The sequence below is a fragment of the Alexandromys fortis genome, unplaced genomic scaffold (genome assembly GCF_014885135.2).
Source record: "Alexandromys fortis isolate MF-2015 unplaced genomic scaffold, M_Fortis_MF-2015_v1.1 scaffold_27, whole genome shotgun sequence".
Lineage (NCBI taxonomy): Eukaryota > Metazoa > Chordata > Mammalia > Rodentia > Cricetidae > Alexandromys > Alexandromys fortis.
This window is the reverse complement of record NW_026067952.1, coordinates 1,284,866-1,308,976: the sequence shown is the minus strand read 5'-3', so window position 1 is coordinate 1,308,976 and position 24,111 is coordinate 1,284,866. Positions and strand designations below refer to the sequence as shown.

General features: G+C 50.2%; 1 protein-coding gene and 1 long non-coding RNA gene across 2 annotated transcripts in view; one reads left to right on the top strand and one right to left on the bottom strand.

Annotated features, from left to right (window-relative positions):
- Prex1 (phosphatidylinositol-3,4,5-trisphosphate dependent Rac exchange factor 1) overlaps positions 1-12,829 on the bottom strand; it is a 149,321-nt gene extending 136,492 nt beyond the window's left edge. The window contains exon 1 of the mRNA XM_050151083.1: positions 12,552-12,829. Within this exon, the coding sequence (XP_050007040.1) occupies positions 12,552-12,755 (204 nt within the window). The 5' untranslated portion in view covers positions 12,756-12,829. The remainder of the gene's footprint in view (positions 1-12,551) is intronic.
- On the top strand, positions 3,376-7,958 carry LOC126507009 (uncharacterized). Its single transcript, XR_007593396.1, has 3 exons — positions 3,376-3,491; positions 7,274-7,459; positions 7,822-7,958. It is a non-coding gene; the product is annotated as an uncharacterized lncRNA (long non-coding RNA).
- Positions 12,830-24,111: the final 11,282 nt, after the last annotated feature.

Here is a 24,111-nt window from a genome sequence, read left to right as displayed (position 1 = left end):
TAGCAACTCTGTGGGACCTGACAAGTGACCTCAGCAGGGAGCAGAGTGACGCGCTGGCTCCGCCCACAACAGCGGCCCCGCCCACAACAGCAGCCTCCTTGCCCTTTCACCTTTGGGTGGCACAGCACAGAAAGGGGAGACGTTTTGCTGTACTTGAGAAACAGACTCCTTCTTTCAGTCTTAAGGCTGGCTTGCAGCAGCAATTGGGGACCAGCCTCTCATCCATTGGCAGCCATGCCTGTCAGGTACCTGCTCTGTGTCCAGCGTGCCGAGCCAAGGAGAGCCACCAGCTTATGGCAGGTCCTGCTGACCTCAAGCCTCTGTCCTTGTGCAAATAGAAGGGATACAGAGGAAATGGGAAACATGATCCAAAGAAAAGGACCACAGCAATGCACGGACCAAAGCATCCCAAACTTGGTTTCCAGGCAAGGGAAACCAAGGCCCAGAGAGGGATGGCCCCTTGCCCTAGTTCACATAGCCCCAGAGGCAGAGATAGGCAGTGACAGTCTGGCTATGATGGAATGGCCCAGGACCCTGGGATCTTAAGCAGGATGCCATATAGTAGAACATTCTTTGGCACCAAATCCCCTCTGCCCGCACACAACCACGCATCTTTGGCTACATTAGAAAACACTAGACTGTCTTAATCTCAGGTTCCCAGAGTCTATACAAAAATACTAGCTAGCAGTTACATAATCCAAACCCATCACGTTACATAACACAGACACGTATATCAAAAGGCGAGGCTCTCCATTCAACAAGTCTTTAGTGTTCATCTGCTCTGCTCCAGGTGGCGTTCTGGAAGCCAGAGAGGAGTTAATGAAACAGAGGAATATCCCCATCCTGGCCCAGTTAACGTCCTGGGGAAAGGGAAAGACATCACTCATTAAATAAAATACCCCGAGTGTCCGCTCCTGGGGAAACCACACCAGAAAAGCAGATACAGGAAGGCTGAGGTGGGGCGATGAGAGGTCAGACAGGACCTAGGGGAGAGAAGGGTGAGCAAAGGCCTGAAAACAGTGAAGGAGGTGGGGTCTAGGAAGAGAAGACTCCGCAGAGGAAGTGAAGAGACTCATGCATTTCAGAAAGGGCAAATGAGACATGGGGGGAGCCTAAGATGAGGGTTGCACGACTTCACCAATAAACTCAGAACCACAAGGCTTTAAGCTTGGGAAGGATGAAGTTATGGCGCATGAATCATATCTCAATTAAAGAGAAGCGATCGAGAAGGAGGGGCTAAGGCATGGAGCAGCCCGCAGCCCCTGCAGGAGGATTCCTTGATCCTGAGAAACAGCTGAGGCCCTGACCAAGCCTCCTGCCTCCAGAGCCCCTCCCCCCAAATGGGTGTGAACACCAGCCAGGCAGGGGTGAGAGCTCAGGACCCACACAGAGGACCTATGACATGGCTGAGGGCAGGGTGGGGCCCCAAGTGCCAACAGACCGTTTTTAATCAGGCAATAACTTCCTGAGCAGAAAACAAAGCCGTCTTCCTCTATCACAGGAAAGCCTGGGCCATCACACACACCACAGCCTGGCTTAGAGGCTCAGAAGGCAGCCACCAGCAGACCTCACCTACAGGCTGCTTATAAACAACCCAAGCTCTGTACCTCCTTTATGACCCCTGTGACCTGCCAGACCCAAAGGGGAGCAGGGACCTTGCCACCCTGGGGAACACAGCAACCTGCAGGCAAAAGGGGTCTGCCTGGAGGAAGCAGAGTGTGTCACCTGCCTCCTAGATAGATACCCAGAGGAAGGAGGAGGCTCCAGAGACTTCCACACAAGCTGCCTTCCACCACACCGCTGCTGAACACGGTTATAGATTCTTCACATCTGCATTGAACCCAAAGTGTTCAACACACACACAGACATGCACACATGCACATATCACTCACACACGCACACGCGTGCGCACATACACACACATGCACAGTCTGAGCCACCTGGCCCCAACCCACCACAGCAACTACACCCCATCTTCTCCCCTCCAACCACTTCAGCTTCTGACCGGCCAACCAGTCAGGTCACACCACGCCCCAGGGCCTTTGCACATGCACCTCCCGCTGCCCGTAACTCACTTCTTGAAGCTCTCCCACCTCCCACCTCCAGAGAGGCCCTTCTTGGCCACTCCACTTGAGCAGGTGCCATCATATCTGTCACCTTCATTTTATTTTAGGTGTCATCATCCCAGCTGCAGACCTGAATACCTTCTCAAACCTCTCTGGGCCTTCCTTTCCTCATATGCACGGCAGCTATGGTGCTATCTACAGAAGCTGAGTGTGTGCAAAGGGTCAGAGACGACCCTGGAGTGCCTGGCGCACAGTAGGGCATCCTGTTGTCACTCTTATAACAACTGGTCATTTTCAAGTGCTCTCTTTCTGTGAGGACTCTGTGAGGTAGGGACCCGTTCATCACATCCTAGTCATATACCAAGAAAGAACACAATACTTGGAACCTAGTAGGTACTCTGTGTCCGCTGACCAAATGGGAAGTGAATTCATGAATGAAAGCTCTCGGTGCAACTTAGTAGGTACTTATGTCCACTGACCAAATGGGAATAAAAGCTCTCAGCAGAAGCAGCCACCTTGTCCTCCACACTGTTCCCTTGAGCAGATAGATAGAAGACTGACTACCCAGGTCCCAGAGGCCCACGACCTACACCAGCCTGGCCTCCCCTGGCCCAGAGTCAAGGGATCATTGTCAGCTCCACATTGGGGAAGGAACTAGGCCACCGAAAGACTCAGATTGAGCGCCCGACCACAAGACAAAGGAGGAGCCCAGCCGCCCTTGAAAGAGTAGAGAAAGCACACTAAACTTCCCCAGCTCGGGCACAGGGAGGCTTGAGGTCCTTCCTCTCCAAAGGGGACAACAGAGTCTGCAGCCACCAGTATGAATCCAGAGCACGGGGCACCTTCTCCAGATCAGATCACGTCATGCAGTGCAAGAAGGAATCCGGAATGGCTCCAAGCAGCCACACTTCACAGATGGCGAACAGAGGTGTAGGGTTAAGTGAACACCCAAAGGTTGGAACCATAAGCTAGAAGCCAGAAAGGGCCCACCAGCCCAGGGGTTCTTATCAGGAAACTCTGTTTGCTTCACCCTCATGGGACGTCTGGCAACTTCTGAGGCTTTCCTGATAGTCCTATGGGGCAGAAACTGTTCTGGCATCTAACTGGTGACAGATGACACTGGCAATTGTTCCCCAATGTACATGGTAGCCCCCACTAAGCGGAACACCAACACAGAGTGCCCTCTCAGCAGCTGGCTCCTCCGGGACCTTGGTTCTGGGTTTGACAGTCCCCAGGGATCTGCGGATAGAACCATGGCTAACGTCAGGGAACTGCCCCTCACAGAGATCATAGCATCTCACCTGTAAACAAAAGACTCAGCCCATGATCCTCAGCTTGCTCTCCACCTGGCAGACTTCTAAAGACCAGGGAGAGGGTCTGTTCTACCCTGGCTCAGTGGCTAGGAGACACTACATACTGGCTTAGGTAAGTACCCTCTGTTAGGATTCTACCTGAGAACTATCTTCCAGGAAAACCAAAAGCAATCAACAAATGGCTGTTGATGCTGGCTAGGCTCCACTGCTCCAAAGACAGCCTTCTGAGGAAAGCACCTGAGTGAGGAAGACAGCCCAGTAGGGCCTGCTCCTTGGCCTGATCAAGGGAATACTCTCTCTACTCCTGCCTAAGGTCTCCCAGGCCAAAAACACCAGGACCATTCATCTCTCCTGATGTGACGGGATCCAAGGCTACCAGGGAGAGTGTAAGGATAATGATGAATGAGCTTCCTATATCTGAGCAAAAACCGTTCATTCACAGGTGCAGCCATCCTCCGAGAGACAAGTGCCACATGTGCCCTGTTGGAGTCTGCATTCCCAGGGCCTGGCTCATAGTCTGGATCATAGCAGGCATCTCATAAATACCTGCATGCTGAGAAACGCAGTCAATGTTCAGGACTCTGCTTGCAAAAACATAGAAATGGGGCCACAGAACCTTGACATCTGAGATGTTATCACCACGGGGTTCTCACTGGGGCCAGAGATACAGTTCAGTGGTAGAATGCTTGCTTAGCATACGCAAGGCCTTGGGTTGCATTTCCAATACTACAAGCAATTAAACAACTCAGTGGGTAGAGTATTTGCCTGGCATACAAGACGTCCCGAGTTCAATCCCAGCAATATATACATGGGTTGTGTATACAGGCAAATGCCTGTAACCTCAGCACTTAGAAGGGAAAACAAGAGGACCAAAAATTGTATAAGAGTCTCCTCCAAGATTAAAACCTTTCAGGGAAGCTTCTTAAGCAGAGAATCAACAAAACAGGAGCTTCAAGAAGTCCCTGAAGCTCACCAGATTCACTAGGCTCCATCCTGCCAGAAAAAGCAAAACCAGAAGCAGTGAAGACTCTGGACCAGCCCAGCTGCTTGAAAGAGCTTTAGACCAACCGAGGCACCTGGAAAGGGCACTCCCCAACCTGTGGAGCTGCCTGCAGGCTATGCAGTCTGCTCCAGGTTCCCAGGGTCATGAGCCGTCACCCATGCTGGGGCGGGCTTGGGTGATACAGCTGTCTTTGAGGCATTCCTGCTCATGTAAGCAACCATCCATATTCCTGCAAGTAACCTCAAGAAAACTCATTGGTTCACCAAGCTGGGCTTTGGTGGTATCCGTGCTTTGGTCTATTTTGAGTTCTCTACGTGGGGTGAGTAGATGAGTGTTTTTTATCTCCCCAGGAAAACATTTTATCACACAACGTAATTGGTGCCCAAACAGGGACATGACAGACCCAAAGACGAGTTGGGGAGGGCTGAGTGTATAGTCCTGGCTACGGGTATCGAGGCATACAACCGAGACTGAGGCAGCCTAAGAGGGAGCATCCTCAGAGAAAATTCCGAGAGAGTTGTCCTTTCCTGTATGTGTGAGAGTGTGCCTCTATGCTATGACAACAGTTTGCAGGGTTCTCGTGAGTGAGACAGGCAACTCAGGCCAAGCCATCAGGTTAGGGGTGTCTGTGGGAGCAATCCTGGGATGGCAGTCTTCATGTATGAGGTATGGGAGGAGTGGGGTCTACCACGTGAACATGGGATGACCTGAACACAGTTTAGAGGAAATCTTGCCATCTTTGGGATTAGCATACAAGAATTGAGACTGTTGGCAAGAGGTGGCAGAGGTTGCCTGGCCTCTATCGTATGGAGTAAAAAAATGCATCTGAAGCCGAAAAGGCACCTAAGCAGAAGAAGGGTGTCTGTGTAAAGGAGCAATTGCAACAAGAAAGGGAGATGTGGCTAGCCATGTTAGCCTCTGATTTGACAGCTGACTTAGATAAACAAGAGAATGGGAGTTGGTAAAAGCAATAAAACATACCCCTCAAGTCCAAGCTTCAGTAGAAAAAGGGGAAATCTGTAATCCAGCATGCAGATGTGTATATTAACCATGATCCAATGCAAGCCAGTGTGATCAGAAAATGGGAAATCTGTAATCCAGCAGGCAGATGTGTGTGTTAACCAGGATCCAGTGTAAGCCAATGTGATCAGAAAGCATTCAGCACTTAGCCGGCCGGATGTACGGCAGCCTTTTAAACACGCAGAGGGAGAGCCTGTTTCAGCCTGGCTTGTGAGGCTGTGGGACCTGGGCATGCACAGGATCAGTCTGGCTGCAGTGGAACTTGCTATCCCTCCTTAAGGCAAAGGCTGCATAACCTAAGACACTAAGAGGGAAATCAGTCCTTGAGTGTCTTTAGGAACACTTGGTTATCTCCACCTAAGGTCTCCATAAATACCATGAACTGCAGAACCATAGAGGAGGGGCATGCTACTGAGGGAACTAGGAATAAGGGGAATTGTAAGCCAGGACATGGTGACTCACGCCTTTACTCCCAACACTCGAGAGGCAGAGGCAGGCAGATGTCTGATGTCAAAGACAGCCTGGATTACAGAGTTCTAGGACAGCCAGGGCTATACAGAGAAACCCTGTCTCAGGTTGGGGGAGAGGGGCCATGCTTGAACCCCAGCTCACTGGGCCAGAAAGCTGTGTTCACAGAGGAGTTAGAGAAGAGACTGATCCAGCAGGAACTGGTGTGGGCTTTAGTGTCTTTGCTGAGTCCATTGATGGGGCAAGATCTTTATAAAGAAAGGCTCTGGCAGATCTCAGTGGCTTATGCCATAATGAAAAGAGAGTTTTTAAACTGAGAGAGCAATGTAGTAAAAAAAAAGTAAAGCAGACAGAGGTCTGTCTGGGTTACTGGAAGACAAATGTGGCAAGATTCATACTCACCGGAGGACATCTGTGATAGACCAGAACAAGTGAAGACAATCAAGCCTGGCCCAGAAGTGGGTAATCATCCCCCCAGACTAAGGAGGGTACAGTCACCTCCAGCAAAAGGTCATGCTAGTGGTGGAGATGGCTTCCCAGTCAGGAACTCCCCCAACCACCAGATATGGTGGATGGAGTAGCAAGATACAACAACATGCACGTGGCCAACTCAGGGCAGCTCTCACCCTGAGAGCCAGCAAGTGCAGCAGGGGAGAGCAGGGCCTCTTGGTCCTGAGTAAGTCTGAGCAAATTAAGTCAGGCCCACTGAGTTTATTGGGTGTGGAGGAATGTAGGCTCTGAGGAAGAACTCCAGGATATGGAAATGTAACAGCTCAGAGAGAATGACCTAAGGGTTACAGGGAGCTAATTAGGTTAGTGCCTCCTATCCATGTCCTGTACCCAATCCTGATCTGTGGAGAAAGCAATTGATACAAATGAATGGAACCTTTCCGTGCTATATTAGACCGTGTTTACGTTAGGCTTTAGTATCTTCTTAGCTGTGAATCTCTGGGGTCACCTGACCATAGGAACAGGTGACAGCAGACTCCCAAAGTGCTTCACCAAAATCTTTGTAACCCCAGTTTGTTATGGGTTGGTGGCTGGGGATGTTGCCTTGTCCTGTCCATCATCTGGAAAAGGGTTTTGTTCTACAGATGACATAATGGTAGCCTCTGAGTGTTTTGCAGATTTGGAAAGCCAGTGGTACTTCCACCTATCCTGCAATCCTACTGGGGCTGGGCTAATTAAAGAAAAATAACTCTAAAGGACACTTTCAGAGGCCATGAAGTGACTAAATGAAAGCCCTAGTCCCAGGGGTGGGCTACCTCCCTGAGTTCTTAGTCAGGGAAGCTCCTGAGGCCCCACAAAATATAAAGGCTATTGCTGCTATTGTTGATTGTATGTCAAACGTAGATGTAAGACCCTATGGCTAAGGACTCCCCACGTGCATGCTTTGACTGCAGACGGCTGGTGGAGGACTGTCACCATCATTCCTGCTTGGCTATGGACCCTGCATGCTAAAATTCTGACATGCCAGGCAGAATGCACCTGCTTGTGCAACAGTGGTTCAGCTATCGTGAGTGAAACCAACCAGAACCATGCAGTTGGATTTAAGGCTCACCGCACAAGAAAGAGTTCATTCACATCTGGTACTGTAAGCCAAGACAAAAACCTGGGATTTAGGGGCTTAGTCTAAACCTAAGTCGCAATGGGGGAGCAACTTCTATGGTTTTACTGATGGATATGATGTGCCTGTTAAACCTGCCTTCTAAATATGGGCGTTTACACCCACAGATCATGTATTATCAGTCTCAACTCATAACCACCAATGAAGCTCCTAGGAGCAAGGGACTGTTACTGTGGCATGGTGGCCTACTTCTTAGTCATAGATGGACACCTTCCAAGGCTCAGGGATCACTGGGGGAAAGGGGGTGTAGGAAGGAAGGAAGACAGGGAGAAGGGGCGGAGTGTTGTGTCACTGTCTCCAAAATCAAAACATTCCATCTTGCAGGCTAGCTCCCTAAGCAGGGAGGCAAACAACAAAACAAAGTAGCTTCAAGAAACTCCCTGAAACTCCCTGCTGGACCAGCTACCTGGAAGAAGGGACCAGCTGAGCTGCCTGGAAGAAGGGACCAGCTGAGCTGCCTGGAAGAGATGTAGACCAACAGGGGCATCTGGAAAGGGCGCTCTCCAGCCTGTTAATCTGCCTGCAGGCTGTGCGGTATGCTCCAGGTTCCCAGCTTGGTGAGCTGTCACCCATGCTGGGGTGGACTTTGGTGATATGGCTGTCTTTGAGTCATTCCTGATCCTGTAAGTGACCCCTCACCCATATTCCTGTAAGTAACCCCAATAAAACTCATTGGTTCACTAAGCTGGGCTTGGTGGTATCCATACTTCGGTCTGTCGTGGGTTTCCTATCTGGGAGTGTAAAAGAGTGTGTTTCGTCTCCCCAAGCAAAGTTTTATCACATAACACAAGGTCATCCTCCACTGCACGTCAGGTCTGCTGTCAGCTTGGGCTACGTGAGGTATTACCTCAAAAACAAATAAATAAATTGAAGTTGGGGGGCTGGTAAGACAGGCTTCCAGGACTGAAGACCTGAGTTTGATCCCTGGAACTCACATGATAGGGGAGAAACCTGACCGCCTCACACTATCCTGACTTTCACACATGCACTGTGGCATATATACACACACACATACACACACACACACACACACACACACAAATAAACAAATGTAATATGTTTCTAAACAAATTTTTGAAGGATTTCATTGGCTTCTGTTTGGTTCAGGCTCCCTGTGCTGTGCCTGTACAAATGCATGTTCACATGTGTGCAGGTGCACATATATGCATGTATGAGCATGCACATGTGTGCATATGACTATGGAGACCCAAAGTTGAAGGCAGTTGTCTTCCTTGGTCACTCTCCCCCTTATATATTGAGGCAGGGTCTCCAGCTAGACCCACGGCTCTCCCACTAGCTAGCCCCGTTGCCCTAAGGGTCCCAGCTCCACCTTCCAAGTGCCAAGATTACGGATGGACAGTCACATCTGCCTACCTTTTATGTGGGTTCTAGAGATCTGAACCCTGGTCCTCACATTTGCAAGGCAAGTGCTTTATCCATGGAGCCATCTCCCTAGCCCCATGATTACTGCTTACATCCCCAAAGCAGACCTGCTCTGCCCACACTTCTCAGCTCCCTACTTTTCCAGACACAAGCACGTGAAGATGCCCAAAGCCATGGAGTTAGTCATCCTGACTGGATAGCTGCAGACTCTAGTGTGCCCTGCACCCCAGGCCTTCTCCCTGGGGCAGAGCTAGGAACACAGAGTGACTGTGCAAACCACAATTTCTTGTTTTGGTGAGCAGACTCCAGAGAGAAAATCTTTGGTCTCCTCCCCCCCACCCCGCAAAAAAAGCAGAACCACTAGATGCATTCTGGGAGCTCTGTGCCCATAGTCCTTGTTCCTTTCAAAGACCCCAGCTAGGGTGGTTCTGAGAAGATCTTCTGGGTACCAGGAAATAACAGGTCTCTGTCCTCAGCCAAGGGGAGTCCCCAGGTCAAAGTTGACGGGTCCCACCAGGGTTCTCTGTCCATTATGCCAGGACTCTAGCCAACAACCAAAAATATGGTGAAAAACTCACTCAGCCTCTTCCTTTAGGGAAGAGACTCCATGGACCCTCGCCCCAAACACCATCATCGGGTCTCCAACCACCTACTGTGTGTCATGCAGTAGAAGTTAACTTCAGGCCCATTCAAGTTTCATGAAACCCCTGTCAAACAGTAAAGATGTAGAAACTGAGGCACGGTACAAGTTCGTCTCGCTCTAGAGCCCCACACTCAACCTTTGCACCATCAACAAAGCTAGCACAAAGGACATGGGCCACCAGGAAGCTCACTTCAACCTGCCACCTCAGTTTCCTCATCTGTCAGTGGGGAACCAACAGCACCTTTCTCGGGGTAGGTTAATTGGCTGCCTCTTGCAAAATGCTGCACAGTAAACAACAAGGGTCAGCTCCTACAAGACGACACCTTGTTACTGTCCCCACCAGCACTGCCCAAGACAGCTCAGGACCTCAAAGGTTCCAAGTCAAGATCCCATTCTGTGCCACAAAGCCTTTTGTCCATCCCTGCATAGTCACTCAACCTCCGAAGTGACCTGAGATTGTGCCAACATCTCCACGAAACACCCTGTTTCTTTCTGATTCTCTAGAAAGAGCTCCTAGGACCTTGTGGAGACAAGGAAGGATACAGCCCACGGCCTAGGTGCAGCCCAAATCCAGAGTGGACACACTAAAGAGCCCCAAAGCCCCAGAATGGGAACAGAACAGAGCCAGTGGTTTCCTTTGCTAGAGTTCAAAGGTCAAAAGGAAACTCGTTGCAAGTCCCCCAGGCTTCTGCAGACTCAGACCTCACTTCCTCCAGGCAGCCTCCTGTGATCCACCTTGTTCTCCAGCCCTACTACCCTACCCACCTGTAAGAGTAATTACCACATAATTATAACTCATAATTTCAGTTGATATTTGCATAGTTAACTGTCTGCAGGCACTGCTCGGAGGGCTCTAAGTAGTTACACAATTTACCTACCCTAAAAAGCCCACAGAACAAAATCTATTCTCTCCCATTTTACAAGGGAATAAAGGACTGAAGATTTCAATCCAACATGCCTAAAGCCACCGATCCAAAGACCTCACACCAAGCAATCTGATTCCGAATTTGGAGCTCTGGATCTTTTTATATTATATTATCTATTTACTCATTTATACATTTGGGGGAAGGATATGTATGTCATGGTGGGGTCTCGGGGATCAAATTCAGGTCCTCAGACTTAGGGGCAAGTGCCTTTAACTCACTGAGCCATCTGGCCAGCTCTTGCTCTAGACTTTTTAAAGTGCCCATTTTGCCACTGTAGACTAGACTGGCCCCTCCCAGAGAGCCAGGAGTCCAGGGAACCCCTGTCAGGGTGTACAAAAGCTAACAAGTTGGGGCGGGGAGAACCCCAGGAGGCTGCCAGCCCCTCTGTGCTGGTGCGTGAAGGAAAGCGGGGTGACAAGGAGCATGCAGCTCTCACTCCAGGCTTCCAGGACTAAATGGCCTTGGGTTGCCTGAGGGCCATTCCCCAGAGGCCAGAGGTAGCCTCCTGGGCTCCCAGAGCAAGGCAGGCTACTCAGGTTACACAATCAGCCCTCTGCTTCTGGCATTAGCTTGGAGACTCAAGTAAGGGCAAGGCACAAAAGCAGCCTGGGGACTCCCACTCTTGTACAGGTGGGGAAACTGAGATCAGCATAGGTGGCAGGAGCGCCCCAAGAAACACCAAGTCCGTCCCAGAATACCCTGTCACACCCAAGCAAAAACACTGTCCACAAACGACAAACAGGTGTCCTGAGGATGGCACGAAAGCCCGAGAAACTTCTTTTGGTTTCTTTAATTCTAAGAATGTGGACTCCGATCAATTTCCATTATCCTAGCTTCCCCAGACTCTTCATGGGGACAGTTTAAAACCACAGTTAACCCAGCACAATGGCCAGGGGCGAACATGGGGAGTGTGTATCTCCCCCCCACACACACACCCCTTTAATATAAAAACTGGTTTACATTTCCTGTTTCTTTTTAAGGCTGAGAAGCTAAGCCACTGCTGAGGGGGAAGTGAGGAGTTCCCTAGAATCTGTCACTGCTCAGCAATGCCAGAGTGGCTACAGCACTCATTTAGAAACTGCCAGCTTCAAGCCGGAGAGCTGTGAGAAAGGAAGAGATGGGAAAGAAAGCCAACCCTGTGTTATTCTCACAGGCCTTTCCAGAAGGATCCTTGGGCCAAATGGCTTTCAATACCTCTACACAGCTCCTCCCCCCTCCTTGATATTCCCTCCTCCCTAAGTGGGAACCCTCGACCTCACACAGACTCCCCTGCGCCCTCAAGCCACTGGGAACCCCAGAATGCCCCTTTCAGGGGTCTCTCCCCTCTCTCCCTCTCTCTCTCAATGCTCCTTTCAGGGGTCTCTCCTCTCTCTCTCTCTCTCTCTCTCTCTCTCTCTCTCTCTCTCTCTCTCTCTCACACACACACACACACACACACACACACACACACACAGTCCCTTCCTGAAGCGGGGTTAAGACCGGAGTTAAAGCGGCCCCAGCAGGAGGTACCGAGATTAAAGCCCGCAGGTCTCCAAGACCAGCCCATCCCACCCCCCTCCAGTTTTCTCACTTCCTAGGAGGGTAGGGAAGTGGCCCCTTCCTCATTCTCACTGGAGACTCAAGAGCAGCTAAGCACCCGAGTTTAAAGCACCCGAGGGGCTGCCCTAGGTCACCACCCTGCATCCAATCCCACTTAGTCAAGCTGTGCAATCCAGAGTAAGGGACTCGACCTCCCTGGAGCCGAACTCTTCCCTCGTCTTAAAGATCGGAAAATATATGCGCGGTACTGATGAGCCCGATAACGGCTCAGCCTGCTGAGAACCGTGTAAGGTGCGTGGTACAAGGGCGCACTCGGATGCTGTTTTGCAGTCTAAAGCTGTGACTGTGTAATTCGAGCTGGGGGCACGGCTGCGAAGCCCAGAGGTCCCCGGTACAGCCGAGGGTGCGCGGGGGCCCTGTCCCTGCTTCTCCCCACACCGACCCCCAACGGGGCCCCGGGCAGCGGCCGCGCGGATGTAACCATTTTCAAACTATGCGCAAGGCGGGGAACCACAGACAAAAGCGCGGCGCGGGCCGGCCGGCCACAGGTGGCGGGAGCTCACCGACTGTAGGAAGCGCAAGGTGCCCACGTAGTCGCGCTCGGTGCCCAGAATCTCGTTGAGCACGCACAGACGGAGGCGCAGCTGCCGCTCCGACTCGCGGGCGGCCGCGCACGGCCCGGAGCCGGGGCCGCGGGCGTCCGGCTGCGCACCGTCCCCGCCTGGGTCCCCGCCGCCGTCGCCGCCACCACTGCCGGGCGCCTCCATCGCCTCGCGGCGCCCGAACTTCCCGCGCCGATGTCGCGCCGCGGCTCAGGCGTCCGGGCTCCGCATCCCGGACAGGCGCCGCTCAGCGGGCCCGGGGCAGGCGGAGCGGGGGCGGGGCCTGGGCGGAGCCCAGGGGCGGGAGGGCGGAGTGGAGGCGGGGCTTTGCTAGAGAGTATGGGGTGGGCGGAGTCTTTCGTGGAGTGGGCGGGGCCTGATAAAAATGGACTGACTGGGCAGGGGTGGGACTTTTGGGGGGGGCGACCTGGGCGGGAACTAATGGAGAATGGATGTGGTTGAGGTAGGGGAGGTAATGGGGGGGTCTGGGCGGGTCCTAGTGGGGACTGGGCGGAGCTTCAACACAGCTGCCAGGGAGTGTCGGACAAGAGCAGGTTCGCGCGCGCGCCGCACAGAGTTCGGGGCTGTAGACTCGTCGCCCTGACTAACCCGAGTCGTAGTTCTGCTGAGTAAAGGCCAAGACCCAATAAGCAGCTCCGAGTCCTCGCGGCACCCACGCGTAGGGAACGCCCCTGGGGACCGAACTAGCGACCACCGCGCGCTTCGGGGGACGCCCGGAAGAACCCTTCGACGTCCTGCCGCCCAGCCGCCTGTATCCTGGGCCTGAGGCGACCTTGGAAGAAAAACCCTGGCTGCATCTTTTTCAGTTCTTCTGTTTCTCTTTCTGTCGGATCTCTGCGCCTGCTCTCTCGGATCACCCATCCCCAGCAAAGGTGCCCACTCATGTGACCGGTGCAGGGTGTAGCCCGTGTCCCACCCGAGATGAGGCCGTGAGGACTCCGCTACCAGCTTTGTGTGTGACCTTGATGTTGCAATCTAACGTGAGCTCATCTAACCTGCTCACTCCTCTTACAGCAAAGTGTGTATCGACAAAGGGCAGCCCCTCACTGGTGACCTTGGTTGGTATCCACCTCCCCCACCCCCGCTTAAAGCTCCTCGGTTTACCTCCATACAATGGGAAGAACAATAAGACTAGCTCTTAGGGACCAGAACAAGGCTGGGCCGTAATCCCTGGGAATTGTTTGTAACTGCCTAGAAAGTCTACCTCCGTTTGTAATTAATCCTGTGTGTGTCAACTGCCCTCTTGACTAGCCCTTGCCTAAACGAGGTTCAATCCTACCTGGTCACAGATCTATTGTCTCCTGTGGACTCAGTCCCTGTTTCATATAATAGCCCCTCTGGACTGTCATCACCTCGGGCAGGACCATTATTGCCTTTTTAGTCCCCTTCAAGATGCCTAGAGATGGAGTAAAACTACGGTTTGTCCTAGAATAGAGGAGAGTCTGGTAGCTGCTACCATACATGGCCCTGTTCCTTTGGGGCCTTGGGCACTGTGACATTTGATGTGGGCCGTGGATGAGCAAGGTATCCTGGGTGTGCGGCTGTGAACTGGTAAGCCCATCGGGTATGCGTCACGGTCACTGAAAGGCCATTAGCCTCTTGTCCCGGAACTTTCCTGGCATAGCACTGTTTCTGTCCTTAGGGAGACACAGCACCTTTCTGAGTTTAGTGGCCCCTGACTTGAAATCATTGCTCCTTGGCTGACAACAACATCATGAGCCAGCCAAATTCAGCTGGCCAAATCAAAACAAGCCAAATTAAGAAATATCCAGGTTTAATGGGAGTCCTGCACTCTCAGTGGCCCCGAGGGGGAACCAGGAGAAAGAAAAAGGGACCACATTATCCTCTTTTGGGAATTCACTTAAATACTCTGTGGGATTTGGAGTCCAGACTGAAACAACTCTCAGACCCAGGGGCTGGGGGCTACACTCCCAACTTAACATTCCAGACTCTTTGGATATAGGGATGATAGAAAATTGAAATGATAATTAACAATTGGGGCTCTCTAGGAACAAGCAAAGAAAATCAGGAACTGAGGAAACAGCTCAAAAGGCAATGGTGCTTGCCACCAAGCCTGACTACCTGAGTTTGATCCCCAGAACCCACAGAAAGGTAGAAGGAAGAAAACCAAATCCCATGTGGCCTGGTCTCCACAGGCACATTTATATTTTCTCTCTCTTTCTCGCACACACACACACATACACACAAACACACACAAAAAAATGATAATAAATTTTAAGGAAAAAGCAAAACCAGGGCTGAGCCTTGTACCCCATCCCAAATAGACCAGGAGTGAATTCACGGGTTTCTGAACTAGGACTGGTCATTTCCTAAGTGTGATGTTGGGCGGGATAAGTGGAAATCTTTCCCACTCATCTTTAAACAGTGTTCTGAAGAGAGGAGGAGAGGTCTCTCTGCCCTGGGAACTGGAGAGACAGCTGTACCACTCTCAGTTCCATGCCGGTCACGTAGACTCAGCTTCCCTGCTTCAGGCTAAAGCTTGACTCTGTCCCAGAGAGTCATACGGTTAGGTTAGGCTACTCCCTTCGTCTCGGTAGAAACTGCTCCAGAGAAGCCTTCCTGATGGACACAGGTGTCCCTGGGAAATCTCCTTCAAGATGTAAAAGGATCATCACTGTTATATGGCAGTTTCCATAAAGAGAAGCTCTTTAAACTTCAAGGCAAACAACTCCAAATAGCTTCAGGAAGTTCCTGAAACCCACCAGGTTCACTAGGCCCCTCCCTGCCCCAGGATTAAAAACTGAGAGAGTCCCTCAAGACAAACTGAAGCTGAACTGCAAAGAAGACTCTCAGAGGAGACAAGTACGAAGACTGAGACCAAATCCACTGTCTGGAAGAAGCAAAACCAGCTGAGCTCCAAAGAAGAGGTTTAGACAACCAAGGCACCTAGAAAGGATGCTCTGTAGCCTGTGGACTGCCGGCAGGCAGTGCAGTGTGCTACAGGTCCCCAGCTTTGTGAGCTGTCACCCATGCTGGGGTGGACTCTGGTGATGTGTTTGAGTCATTTTTGCTCCTGTAAGTGACCCCTGTAAAATTCATTGGTTCACCAAATTGGACTTTGATGGTTTCCATACTTTGGTCTGTCATGGGCTCCCTATGGCATGAGTAGACAAGGCTGTTGCCTCTCTCCATGGAAAGTTTTGCCACATGACGACCAACGAATTTCAGAGTAAATCAGGGTGCCATGCTCTGTCAAATCCTATTAGTGCAAACACTTGTTGGAGGAAGAAGGGAAATGCCTACTGCCTCCATTCATACCTGCTTTCTTTCCTAGCCTTTGGGGGTGCTTGATCTAGAGATCAGCTACCTGGGTCCAAAGCCCAGCACTACTACTTCCTGAGTGACTTTGTGCAAATGTCTTAACATCTTGGAGCTTCAAGGTTCCGATCTGGGCCAATAGGAGTCTCTTACCTCACAGAGCTGTTGCATGGATTAAAATGCTTGTGAGATCCAAAGTGCTTAGACTGCTGCCCAGTCCTACCTTGACTATGAGCTATTCTAATTGGGTGAGGACATGATGGCTGGAGGTATGGCAGCCCTCTTGAGACCACGAGGAAGGACATTGCTGAATGTGCAATGGGTCAGATGCAAGAAGACGGATGGGAAAGAAATTGTTATCTTCAGTGTCGCTGACTTCCTGAATTAATGAACTACAGAAGTGCCGTCTCTGAACCTTTTGTATTATAATTTTTTAAATGTCTTTGTTTCTTAAGTTAATTAAGGGCAGTATCCTTGATCTGTAGCTACAGCACTTTAATTGGCGTGCCTTCTCTTCCTCGATTGCTCCCCACTTAGATGAGCTGATTCCTCTGTTCCAGGGTAAAGACAACAAGCCAGGGTTTGTAGAGTCAACCCCAGGTCAGGCCTGCTGTGTCAGCACGGTTATTAATAACACACCATATGGCCACTCTCATCTTCCAAAGAAGCACCGTCATCATCTACCTGTCCCCCTCCTTTTTTCTAAAAGAAGGTCCCAGATACCCCAGGCTAGCCTCAAACCCAGTTCATACCTAAGGATGACCTTCAACTTCTGATCTTGCTGCTTCCACTTTCCCAAGTGCTGGATTACAGACATGCACCACCACACCTGGTTTGGGACACAGTACTAGGGATGCAACCTGAGGCATTGTGCATGCCGGACAGGCACTCTGTTTACTGAGCCACAGCCCCACTTCTCTCCTTTTTGAAAACACAGACGATTGTCAGGAATACTGATCAGCACACCACTTTCCAGGGGAGGGAAGAATTCTTGAATTTGAACCATGTGCATCTTGAATTCTGCAGTGGGCCCACCAGATGGCTTCAGCAGATGCAGGGGTACACGTTTACAAGTCTGGCTCCCCTCATCCCTGTGTGTTTCCTGGATCTAGAGATCGAAAACAGGGCTGCCAAGTGCAAACCCAGATTCCCAGCAGTGCTCCGTGGCAACTTTGATGAGGGCCAACAGTTTGTTCCACACAAATTGCCACACCCTCTCCAAATGCTGCTTGTGCAGCAGCTGGCTCACAAATTTCGAAGGCAAACCATTTCCCAGAGTCTTTATCGAAAGAGCAGTTGAGAGACAGTCGTTGTCGTTTTCTTCTTCTTTGGGGCTGTGCTGGGACTGTTCCCAGCCCCTCTGTCACACCAGCCCCATCATCGGTGTTTCTGAGCCTCGCCATGCACCAGGTATGACTGAGACATGCATCGGATTTGTCCACTCTTCCCTTCGTGGGGTCATGAACATCCCTGTTTCACAGGTGAGAAGGGGCTCTGAAGAAACCGGAACTGTGTCTCTCTGGCAGTTGGGACGTAAGCTTGCTAATGCGCAATCACAGGTAGTAACCAATTTTTTTTTTTCAAATAGAAGCTTATGCTGGGCGTGATGGCACATGCCCTAAATCCCAGTACTCAAGATGCTGAGACAAGAGAATTGTCATGAGTTCAAGGCCATCTGGGCTGTACAGTAAGACTCTGTCTCAGAGAGAGAGAGAGAGAGAGAGAGAATATGCTGGTGCAGGCCTCTGCTTGGGAGGTAGAGGCGAGATGTTCAAGAGTCATCCTCACCACATAGCAAGTTAAGGCAATGTGAGATCCAGTCTCAATAAAATAAAGCTACAGAAGCTTATGTTTCTGTCATGCCAGGCAGGCAAAAGACAGGCATAGGGGACCCAGATGTGGGGAATCCAGCTTCTAGTGTGAGTTCAAAGCCAGTCTGGTCTACAGACCAAGTTCCAGGACAGCCAGAGCTACACAGAAAGATGCTGTTGGGGGGGGGGGGGGAACACAACAAAATCAGGCTGGAGAGATGACACAGCAGTTAAGAGTTTTGGCTGCTCTTCCAGAGGACTTGGGTTCAATTCCCAGCACCCACATGACCCACGTAACTCCAGTTCTGGGGGATCTGATGCTCTCACACGGACATGCATGCAAACATGGGGGACAAAACACCAGTGCCCAGAAAACAAAAAATAAAAGCTTTCTCAAAAAGAAGAAGAGGAAGCAGAAAAAAAAGATGAGAAAAAGAAGAGGAAGAGGATGAGAAAGAGAAGGAAGAAGAGGAGGAGGAGAAGAAGATGAAAGAAAAGAGAGCCGATGATGGTGGTACATTCCTTTAATCCCAGCACTCAGGAGGCAGAGGCAGGCGGATCTCCGAGTTTGAAGCCAGCCTGGTCTACAGAGTGAGTTCCAGGACAGTCAGTGCTACACAGAAAAACCCTGTCTCAAAAAAAATTTTTTTTAAAGAAAAAGAAAGGAAGGAAGGAAGGAAGGAAGGAAGGAAGGAAGGAAGGAAGGAAGGAAGGAAGGAAGGAAAAGAAAATTCTGAGAAAGAGAGTCTGGTACTCAAAGAAGGAATCCAGAAGTCTCTTATGCGCCTACCTCTATGACCAGAACTTGGCCACCCTGATGTCAGAACCCAAGTCCGTACCACACCACCTGTTACTTCTAAGATGCTGCCAGTGGCCTGTGGGAACCTTGTGACCTCTGTGCAGGAACACTACCAGCAAGTGAATGTCAGCCAGATGAGCGAAGGAAGGAAGGAAGGACGGAATACAGTAAACACTTTGGATTCTAGCTTGAGAGAAACCTCACCCTGAATGTTTGGTGTGTTCTGGGCACAATGCTGAGAGCAGTGAACATCAGGTGAAAGGTACCAGCTAGCACCAACATTTTTATGTCTGAAAAGGCCAGGAAAGTGGGAGCCTGAGGCCCAGCAGGAACAGCAAGCAGAGCCTAGAGGCTAGCCCCTCATCTTCAGGAAACTGTAAGGAATCACGGTAGGGGGAGCTGTGAAAAGGAGGGGAGTCAGGTGTGAATATGATCATAAAGACTTGTTACATCTGGGGTTGGGGAGACGCCTCCCTGGGTGAGAGATGCTTGTGAAGGAATATGAGGATCTGAGGTCATGTCACCAGCATCTGTGTAAAAGCCAGACGTGGTGGTGCACACCTACAGTCCTAGAGTGGGGAAGAGAGACGGATGGATGTCAGAGCCAGACATGGTGGGGCACACCTGCAGCCCTAGTGTGGAGAGATAGAGACGGACGGATGCCAAGGACTGGCTGGCCAGGCTGACTAGCTGAAACATCAATTCCACATTCAATGAAAGAGCTTTTCTCAAAAGGTAAGGTGGAGGACAAAAAAGGCATCCTTATATCTATTTTTGGTCTTCATACATGCCTAAATAGGCACTGTACCCACAGACACACATACACAATAGACAGGGAGAGACTTTGACTGTGAAGAGACATCATGACCTCATGACCATAGCAACTCTTATAAAGGAAAGCATTTAATTGGTGCTGGCTTACAGTTCAGAGGTTTAGCCTGTTACCATCATGGTGGGAAGCATGGTGGCATGCAGGCAGCCAAGGTGCTAGAGACATAGTTAAGAGTTCTGCATCTTGATTTTCAGGCAGCAGGAAGAGAGTGATACTGGGCCTGGCTTGAGCATCTGAAACCTCAAAGCCCACCTCCAGTGACACACTTCCTCCAACAAGGCCACACCTCCTAATAGTGCCACTGTCTATGAGCCTATGAGGGTTTCCTTTCAAACTGTCACATGATAGCTACTTTCCTCATTGCTGTAACTAAGTGCCTGACCAGAAGCAGCTTAGAGGAGGGACGATTTATTTTTGGCTCCCAGTTTAAAGGGACACAGTTCATCACAGTAGAGGTGGGGAGAAAGCAGATGGCAGAATATAAGGCTGCTTGCTCACATGTGGGCAGATCAGGAGGGTGAGAAAGGAGAGCCTGGTACTCCGCCAGCTTTCTCCTCATCTCCTGTTTATTTGGTCCAGAACACAACCCATTGGGTGCTGAAGCACATCTTAAGCATGAAAATTCCCTTGTCAATCAAACTTTCTGGAAATGTTCTTAAAGGCACATCCAAAGGTATACTTCTCTGATGTGCTGGACGTTTTTTAAAACAAACAGATCACAGTAAAGATCTTCTTTCCCAAGTCCCTTGAAAACTCCATACACAACCCACATCATTTTTGTTATTAGTGTGTGTGTGTGTGTGTGTGTGTGTGTGTGTGTGTGTGCGCGCGCGCCCAAGCTTGCCACAGTGCACGTGTTGGAAGCTGAAGGAAAACTTCCAGGAGTCAGTTCTCTATTACCACTGGAGGGTCCAGGTATATCTAATCTAAGTTGTTAAACCTGCATACCAAGTCCTTTACCCACTAAGTCATCTTACCAACCCAGCACGTAATTTTCAAACCGCAAGTTTCCACCTCTGATCTCCACGGGGTCACGGCCATCTTGTAATACAAAAAGAAATTCAGTCCAACTTCAGAAGTCCCCATAGGCTTTAATAGCCCCAACCTTCTGCAGCCCAAGACAAACTCTTAATCCCTGTAAAATTAAAAGGCAAGTAGCATACTTCCGGTATACGTTGACACAAGGTAAACACCTCTCTTTCAAAAATGGAAGGCTGGGGGCACAGCCAGGAGAGATCAGGGGAGACAAGACTTCTGAAGCCCAGGATGGCAAACACCAAATATCCTGTAGCTTCATGTTTGGCACCTTGGTCTCATGAAGGAATCACTGGGCTCTGAGGGCTTGAGTGGCTTGCCTTTCCAGTTTTGTCCCCTGCAGAGCACGTCTCTGTGCTGGCTCCACTCTGTGCCTACAGCTGTCTCTAACATCCTTCCACTCGAGTTTCGTCTCCACGGCTTCACGAAAAAGCCTCTCGGGGCACCCTTGCAGGAATTCTGGCCTTGCTGTGTGTTTCCTGGCCTTGGTGACTTTCCAGAACCTGATGCAATCCTCCACAACCCCATCCTCCCTGACCCTGCAGGTCTTGCATTTTGCACGGCTGCACAGCCAGCATCACAAGGATGCTGCTGTCAAGTTGCCTTGTCGGCTGAAGAAGTAGCATGACCCCCATTTGCACAGCTGCAGCGGCTTTTGCAGCTTAACCTGGGAAAGCATTTCCCTAAATATCTGTTCTCCCTTGGAGTACCCTGAAGGCTGTTTCTTCGCCAGGAGTCTTCTTTTGAACAAATTTGCATTGTTATGCCCTGGAGTTTTAGGTGGTCAAAGTCTCACCCTCAAGGCACCTTTCTCTGTACGAACCTTGAGGTTCCCCTGTAAATGCAGTGCTCTCTTAACAATACAGCTGAATTCTGTGACCTGTTCTCTCAACTTTGTTGCTGGTTTTGTTTTTTTTTTTTTAAATCTCCTTTTAATCTTCACCTTATACTCTTTTTACATTATAAATCTGACCAAAAGCCATGAGCAGTAACCACGCCACTGCCTGACTGCTTTGTTGTCTTAACGTTTCCTCTACAAAACAAATTGGTCCGTTACTTTTCAGATCAACCTTACTCAGAACAAAGCCAGAGTCTTTGTCAGACTATTTCACGTGTGGCCTCTAGCCAGATTCCTGCTGCGCCTGCTTCCCTCTGACGCCACAGGAGCAAGTCTACGCTATCCTCATTCCTATCAGCAGTCTGGTCTTCAGCACTCCGGCCACAAAGGCCCAGCCAGCTGCTTACAAGACTCCAGGGTTTCTCTAGTCCAGGGTTCTAAGTTTTTCCACATTCTTCCCGAAACCAGTTCGAAGGCCTGTGAACCAGTTGGTCAGGTTATTCTGCTACAGCCCCACGTCTTTTTCTTTCTTTCTTGTTTTTTGTTTTTGTTTTTCAAGATAGGGTTTCTCTCTGTAACAGCCCTAGCTGACCAAGCTGGCCCTTGAACTCACAGAGATCCGCCTGCCCCTGCCTCCCAAATGCTGGGATTAAAGGCGTGCGCCACCGCAGCCCAGCTGACACCAACTTTCTGTATTAGCTGCTTTTGTGTTGCTTTGACAAAATGCCCAACTAAGAAGGCATTTAGTGGAGGAGGGATTTATTTGCCTCTGAGTTTGAGGAGATTTGGACCTTCACATCAGGGCAGGCATGGCATCCGGTGCATGAGGCTGTTTGTCCACGTCGGGGTAGGGACCAGGAAGCAGAGACAGGATTGCTGGTGCAAAGCAGGTGTTCTTCTCTCCCTTCCCCCACCCCTTTATACTTGGTCCAGTTTCTCAGCCCATAAGATAGTGACACTCACATTGAGGGCAGGTCTTCTCCCTCAGTTCAACCTCTCTGGGGACATTCTCACAGACACTCCCAATGGAGTACCTTTCTAGCACGCTGGGTAGTTTTTAATCCAATCATATTGATACTGAAGCTTGACTGGTATAGATGTCAATTTAAAACTCCATGGGGAGATGCTCTGTGGACAGTAAGATCAATTCTGAGGTCCAGGGGAGACACTGTGAGAGTGAGTAATGGGTGATGTCAAAGCTACTGAAGGGGGTGAGATAGCCCAGAGAGAGAGAGAGAGAAAGAGAGAGAGAGAACATACATGTACACTTGACACGGAGCCCGAGTGACATTCAGAGGCCTTGTGGACGCTGGTTCTCTCCTTCCTCCAATGAGTCCCAAGATCAGATACTCGGGCTTGGCAGCAAGTGCCTTCCCACTGAGCCACCTTGCTGGCCCAAAAGCGTAAAAGAAAACAAAAGCCTGTGACGTGAATCCCTGTAGAGAGCTCAGAAGCAGACGGCAGGGCTATGGTGGTCACGGGCGAGCACTCTGCTGGTGCGCCAGTGTGACCTGTGAACTTGGTGGCCCGCTGGGCATTTTTTTTTAAGATTTATTTATTTATTCCTTATGTATACAACATTCTGCCTCCATGTATGCCCGCATGCCAGAAGCAGGTGCCAGGTCTTATTATAGATGGTTGTGAACCACCATGTGGTTGCTGGGAATTGAACTCAGGACCTCTGGAAGAGCAGTCAGTGCTCTTAACCACTGAGCCATCTCTCCAGTCCCCCCGCTGGGCATTTTATCAGAGCAACAGACAGAGGCAGATGGCAAAGGACCAGGACAAACAAGCTGAGCATGGGTTTCCTCTAGGCTGAGGAGGGTCTACTATCCCGATAAGCCTGTGAGACCCAGTAAAGGTTGGAGATGCCATGTGTTAACTTTAAAATAATCTGTGACATTTATGCTTTTTGTTTTCTTTTTTAACCTTGGCTTGGGGGAGGGTAATGGTATGGCACGTAGAGACTGGAGGACAACTTTGGAGAGTCATTTCTCTCCACACGTAGATCCTGGGGATCAAACACAAGAGCTCAGACTTAGCAGCTCCTTTACCCACTGGCCCATCTTGCTAGCCCCACATTTTATTATTTAAGCATTTTTTTTCTTTAAAAGAAAGGGTTCTCTTTTCTTCCCTAATTTAAAAATGCCCCCAAAACCTTAACGATAAAAACATACACACTTAGATTCATGCTCTTTGACCAAATTATTTTCATTCTGGCCATCTGCATGACAGGAATAACCACCCATCCAGGCAACCTGCTGCCCAAAGAGGGCTGTCATGGTGTCACCTGCGCCAGCCCACCCCAGAAAGGACCTGCATCCCCACAAGTCAGCAAACAGTTAATCACAGACTAGTCAGCCGCAGCATGGAAACTATTCAGCCACCGGACCATCTGCTCAAAGAATACTTAGTGGAATGGGGAAAACGGCTGTGAGAAATGGGAACTGTGAAGAGAGTGGGAACGCGCGTTGTAAATAAACTCGCTGTAGCCTGGCCTGTGCGCACTGTGTAGCCAAGCAGAAAAGACAGTAAGGGATTCTATAACAATAACAGAAAGGGTAGACGAGATGGCTCATCAGGCAAGGGGGCTTGTTGCTAAGCCTGGTAGTTTGAGTTCTGTCCCCAGGTCCCACGTGGTAGAAGAAGAGAAGTGACTTCCTGCCAGTTGTCCTCTGACCTCCACACACACACACACACACACACACACACACACACACACAGAGTCACATCTGTAGACTAGATTATGGGTATTGACTTCTTTATATATTTCCCAAAATATCCACAATGGATATAACTTTTCTGTTTTTGGTTTTTTTGAGACAGGATTTCTCTGTGCATAGCCCTGATCGTGCTGGAACTTGCTCTGTATCTGTAGACCAGGCTGGCCTCAAACTCACAGAGAT